Source organism: Topomyia yanbarensis, chromosome 2 (genome assembly GCF_030247195.1).
Source record: "Topomyia yanbarensis strain Yona2022 chromosome 2, ASM3024719v1, whole genome shotgun sequence".
NCBI lineage: Eukaryota > Metazoa > Arthropoda > Insecta > Diptera > Culicidae > Topomyia > Topomyia yanbarensis.
Window position 1 is genome coordinate 330,836,879 of NC_080671.1, and position 5,237 is coordinate 330,842,115.

Genomic DNA, 5,237 nt, shown 5'->3' on the forward strand with positions numbered 1-5,237 from the left:
TTTGTGGTGATTCCCACCGCCAATTCCAGCGCTTGATCTTCATCTACGTCCACATCCTAGAAGATAGAGAGAGAAAAGGTGCGAATCTGTGAATTTTGCTGCAACTGCCTACAAAAAGGACACCTCATCAGGAGTTGTTCTTCCTCCAAGTCGTGTCGCAAGTGTGAGGCTCGTCACCACACTTTGTTGCATGAAGATAGCATCGGTGACAACCAAAGCGCCCACCGTCGTCCGTCGAAGAAGCGAAAACACCCAGTACGACATGCCACCAAGTGCCACCGGTGCTAAAACCGTACAACTGCTTACCGCCATTGACAAACACAGTAAAACTTATCTCTACCACGTCCTCCTCGGTAGTGGCTCCTAAGTAAACTTTATTACGGAGGAAATGGCCAACCGTTTGGGTGTCAAGAAGTAGTGAGCCAAGCCAATCTGAATAAATGTGTTGCGAAGCTACGCTCGTGACAAAGTGATGGTAAAATTCCAATCCAGAGTGTTTACATTCTTCTGTAGATAATATAGGCAGACTGGGATGGCCCAGTCAACGAAGATTTTTCATAACAGTGGCAAGAACTCTATAACTCGTTGTCAATATGATTGGCAAGTGGGTGGTCGCTTAGACCGTTCACAACTCCCTTTCGAAGGCCGACATCCTATCATAGTGTCGGACAAGGACTCTCTGCCAATTTGGATGCGATTTAACTATCTACCAACCGGAACGTTCCCCAATTTGGGACAATCATTATGCCAATCTTACTGATGTCAAACGACGTGCCCCATATGAATCGGAGTACGTACAGGATATAACACTGCACGGTATAGTGCACGTAGTACCATAGCATGTGCAAATAATGGATTTCTTTTCTGTCTATGTATTTTTGTTTCCGCTTTGAATTAAATAAAACTAAAGATTTTTAATCACAATCAGTCTGAATATCTTGTTATTTTCAACAACACAATGCAATTAAAACATACACATTCACTTGCTCAAAATCCTTGCACATACTTTTTCCTGCCGGGTCTAACCGCGATTCTAGGCGTTTCTACATTCACACCGCTGAGAATTTCCGTACCAACAGCTGTAACAGCGTCGCATGGTAAAGACTTTGGAACCGGACAAACATTGGGTGCTTCTACTATTTCAACCTTCTCTTCGGGATCCGTTTCGGGATCACTGTTCAGCTGTACAACTGGCTCTTCTTTGACAATTTCATCATACGGCTCCAGATAAGGTTCGTCTTCCGTATTTTCGTCCAACCAGTGAGAGATTCGTTCCGTTACATTAATCGGCACATCTTGCGATAACCGCCGCTTGGCGCCGGTTACATCCGGTCTGAAGCCCCATATTGAGAGCATATCTGATGCCAGCAGATCCCGGTATTCGTGAAGTTGCTCGACGGTTTGCTGCCAACGAGGTCGTCTACGAAACGCTCCATCGGCTGCTGGTGGTTCAGGGTTTTCCGTCTGTCGATGGTTGGAGCAGGTAAAAATTCGCTTAAAACCACGCAAGTTTTTAAAATCAGTTGCTGTACCAGGTTGACTAATGTTGATCGAGTTTAGCTGGAGCATCCAGGAATGGAAAAGTGTAGGGATCTGTTGTGCATTTGATTCGTTCGGGTCCTGGATGATACGTTGATAGAAAATATCACCGATGGAGTTTTGAAGGAGCATGTGGAAATTGTTAGAATCGATAATGAAGGCAATACCTGAGTGAAAAAGTTCGACGCGGCGTTTGAGAACTGCAGCAGGATATATACATTTTCCCTTCGTCCGCGCGAGATGGTTTGATTCCAGAACCGTGAGTGGTTTCAGGGGAAGATGCTTGGTTGCAAAACGCTTTGGAGGTACTTTTGCAAAGCTGCATAGCTTTGTATCTCCAGACAAATGCGACGACACCCAAACGTGATAGTTTTGCAACGAATCTAGTCCGAATCGAAGCATTGTTGGGTAATGTTTGAGATTGTGCGTGAAGGTGATAATTTGCTGGAAATCTAGCTGCTTTTCTATGCCCTGTGGTACCATTTTGAGAATGAGCAGCTTGTGGGTGGTCCCAATAAAAATAAGACGTTCCTTTGGGCATACCTCCAAGCAGGATGCTTTTTCACAGGACCATAACCAACTTTCTAAGCTTGTCGTTTGGTTGGTTATCAGCTCAGTATCAACGATAACAACAAGCCTCACCATTGTCCTGTCTAAACAAATGAGAAAATTTTTACCAATAGGACGTACACAGCTCCAACAGTCCCCTATAGCATCTTCCTTCGGAAGTTGTAGCGACCCTACAACCTCGCCCTGCTTGCAATCCCACAATTTAATAATCTTCTCTAGATCGGACGTAAACATCAACCAACCGTTTCCTCTATGCTGAAAGCTACAGGAGATAAAAGGAACTTCGGAGGTAATACTTTTTATTTTCATGGCGTCGATGCCTGCTTTAGTCCACATTATATCGATTTGGTGCTTGCGTCGGAAGGCAATTTTAACGTCCATTCTTCCGTTTTCCGATCGACTGGTCTGCCTGCCGGAATTATTCCCACATTCGCCCTCCGATACATGCCAAGCCGTTTCAAATATCGGTCCTTGGTCGCTTCCCAGCTCATACCTTTTCATTTCACTGGTCTCAAGTTCGAGCTGTGCTCCTGCCACTTTAGCAGGGACAATCTCTACCTCATCCAACTCTTCCCCAACCGTATTCACTATCCAGACGAACAGTTCACAATCAACCACTGCTAAGCTACCGCTAGTGAAATAGTAGTCATAGCCGAATCGTGCCGAAAACCATTTATCTGGATCTCGATTCATCTGTTCCGCTACCTTAAAAACTGTATTAGGATACAGATTCTGCGTCTTACGTAGTTCTTTTTTCAACAAGCGTTTCTTTCGATGAAAATTCATCTTCATGCTGTTCAGTGTGGTCAGATGCGCCTTTTTAGCTTTTACCAACCGAAACATCAGCTGTCCTGCATTTGCTTTTGCTACACCGCGGTACGTTACAAGAGGAACGGGATACGTTGTATTCCACGGGGGTGGTTCGAAATGTTTGTGAATGGTTTCCGGTGTTAAAATACCCGGTTGCAATGGTAGTTGAAGAAGGTTTAGATGTGTGTAAAATCTCATGGGATGCTGGACAGGATGACCGACGCTATTGGAGATTTGCCGGAGCTCGGAATGCACCCACTGGATCGCTCGTTCGGGCTTTTTTCTATCTGAGCGCGCAATACGTTTCGATGGAACCTGGAAATAATAAATCAATTATTTATACGAACTCAAGTGTAATCACGGACAAACCTCATTCTTTCCTAAAGATGAAGCCTTCCGTTTCGATTTAGAATTAGCTGTCTTACTGACAGGAGTTTCTACTTGTAATGTGTTAACTTTTCCAGTAGACATTGCGGCAAAACAAACTACAATATACAACGTTAAGTTAAGGGGTTGGAAAATAATTTTAAAATCACAATTTAATTCATAACATTTAAGTTTTTATAAGACTAATTACGCATGCGATAAAAATCAATGGCGAGATGGACCGTGATCGGTCTTAGCCGTCTAAGGACAACACAAAAAAAAAATCAATAATAAACGACACTAGCCGGAATGAGAACAAAAAACACATGTTAGGCATGCAGAGACTGAGAACGGTTATATGCAGTGTTACCGCGCATTCTCTTTTGCTCAGGGTGGCCAGATTAAATTCCTTAATACATATCGATAGATTCTCCAAAAGTTTATCGGTAATTTTAGGTTAGCGTATTTTTTTCCAAAATCGTTGTTTTGACAGCCTTGTTCTACACTGAAAAAAATCCAAACGTTAATTCTATTTGCTTAAAATTCATATGAAGAAGAAATGCTATTGTTAACACGCGCACACATACCTTCTATGTGTCAACTGTATAAACTATGTATGCACACACATAAGTTATATGTGCATATTGTTATAGAATGGGGTTTTATGTGCCTAATAGTTATGAAATGTGAATGTAAGATTAATATTTCTTGTAAATGCACACATTAGGTTTATGTGCCAGTAAATAGTGTCTATATGCCTCCGTTAATTGCAAAAATCTATGTGTAAAATCAATAGGCATAACGTTTACTATTTTTTGAGTGTACATTACGACGGATCACATTTTCAAACGAATGTGGTTCGATCGAAGCAGGCTCCCGTTTGATTTTGCAAGTCACATTCGTTCGCAAAAGCGATCGGTCGTAATGCAGAATAAGAAGAGATGTTTTAATTGTTGGATCACTCACAGGAGCACCCTAGGGGCAGATCACTCTGGGAATGTATAAAAAATTGCATCAAATTAGAAAAAAATGCATTTAATTTCCATTTTTGCATCAACTTTGCACTCCCTCGCAGAAAAGTTAGTTCAAAAAACGTCCTACGCTGATCCACTCTGCTCGACGTTTTGTGGAATGTAGGGATAGTTTTTTCGCAGGGTTTTGACGTCTTACACGCAACTCAAAAGACATTGCACGCAACGCAAAATACATCATGAATTTCTATTTTGATGGAAATAAATGCATTTAATTTCGCTGATATGCAAAAATGCATTACAAGTGATCTGCCCCTAGGGAGCACCCTACTTCCTATGCGCTTTCAGAACAAACCCGAATGAAAGATGCACAAAAAATGGATGATACCCAAAATCAATTAAAATCGATAGCTTGGTAGGAATCAAAAGCGTTAGTATAAAGGTACACAAAGAGTGATCAGAGAGTGAAGTCAAAAAAAGTGTACCTATCGAGCACAATTAGAATCCAGCTTTGCTACAGAGGTAATCAGAGATGGATTCCAATAGTGATCGATAGGTCTATTTTTTTATTTCACTCTTTGCGTAACTGTACTCTATAAACTGTGGTAGGAATAAGCTACAGCTTCCCTTGCGGTGATGTATTTCTGCTGAGTGCCATACAATTGAACTTATTTTTCTGTTATCACCAAGGGAAAAGTTCCTTCAGACCAATTGTTATATTCTGGTTGCAGTTGAAAATCGAAATAGTGAACTTGCGCCTTTCGGTTTTTCTCATATTTTCAGCTACCCACTATGCAAATAGGGAATAAAGCGAAAGGCGCAAATTCAATATTTCGATTTTCAAGTGCAACCAGAATATTCTATTCGATTTTGCATAAATTCGTATTTTTAACAAAAAGAAAATTTAAACAATTTTCTGTCAAATCGATTATTGATAAAAAAATTCGAAAAAATTACAACAAAATATGCATCCAATCTCAA

The 5,237-nt window shown here is 41.2% G+C and overlaps 1 protein-coding gene across 2 annotated transcripts; it reads right to left on the bottom strand.

Annotated features, from left to right (window-relative positions):
• Positions 1–894: 894 nt before the first annotated feature.
• Positions 895–3,677, bottom strand: LOC131683908 (uncharacterized). Of its 2 annotated transcripts, none has more exons than XM_058966314.1 (3): positions 3,656–3,677; positions 3,289–3,404; positions 895–3,234 (listed from the first exon to the last, which is right to left on the bottom strand). In XM_058966314.1, exons 1-3 carry the CDS (start codon positions 3,660–3,662, stop codon positions 988–990), a joined length of 2,370 nt encoding a protein of 789 aa, XP_058822297.1. In that variant the 5' UTR covers positions 3,663–3,677; the 3' UTR covers positions 895–987. The 2 variants fall into 2 exon arrangements, with proteins under 2 accessions (XP_058822297.1, XP_058822298.1); XM_058966315.1 differs by lacking the exon at positions 3,656–3,677 and adding an exon at positions 3,497–3,575.
• Positions 3,678–5,237: the final 1,560 nt, after the last annotated feature.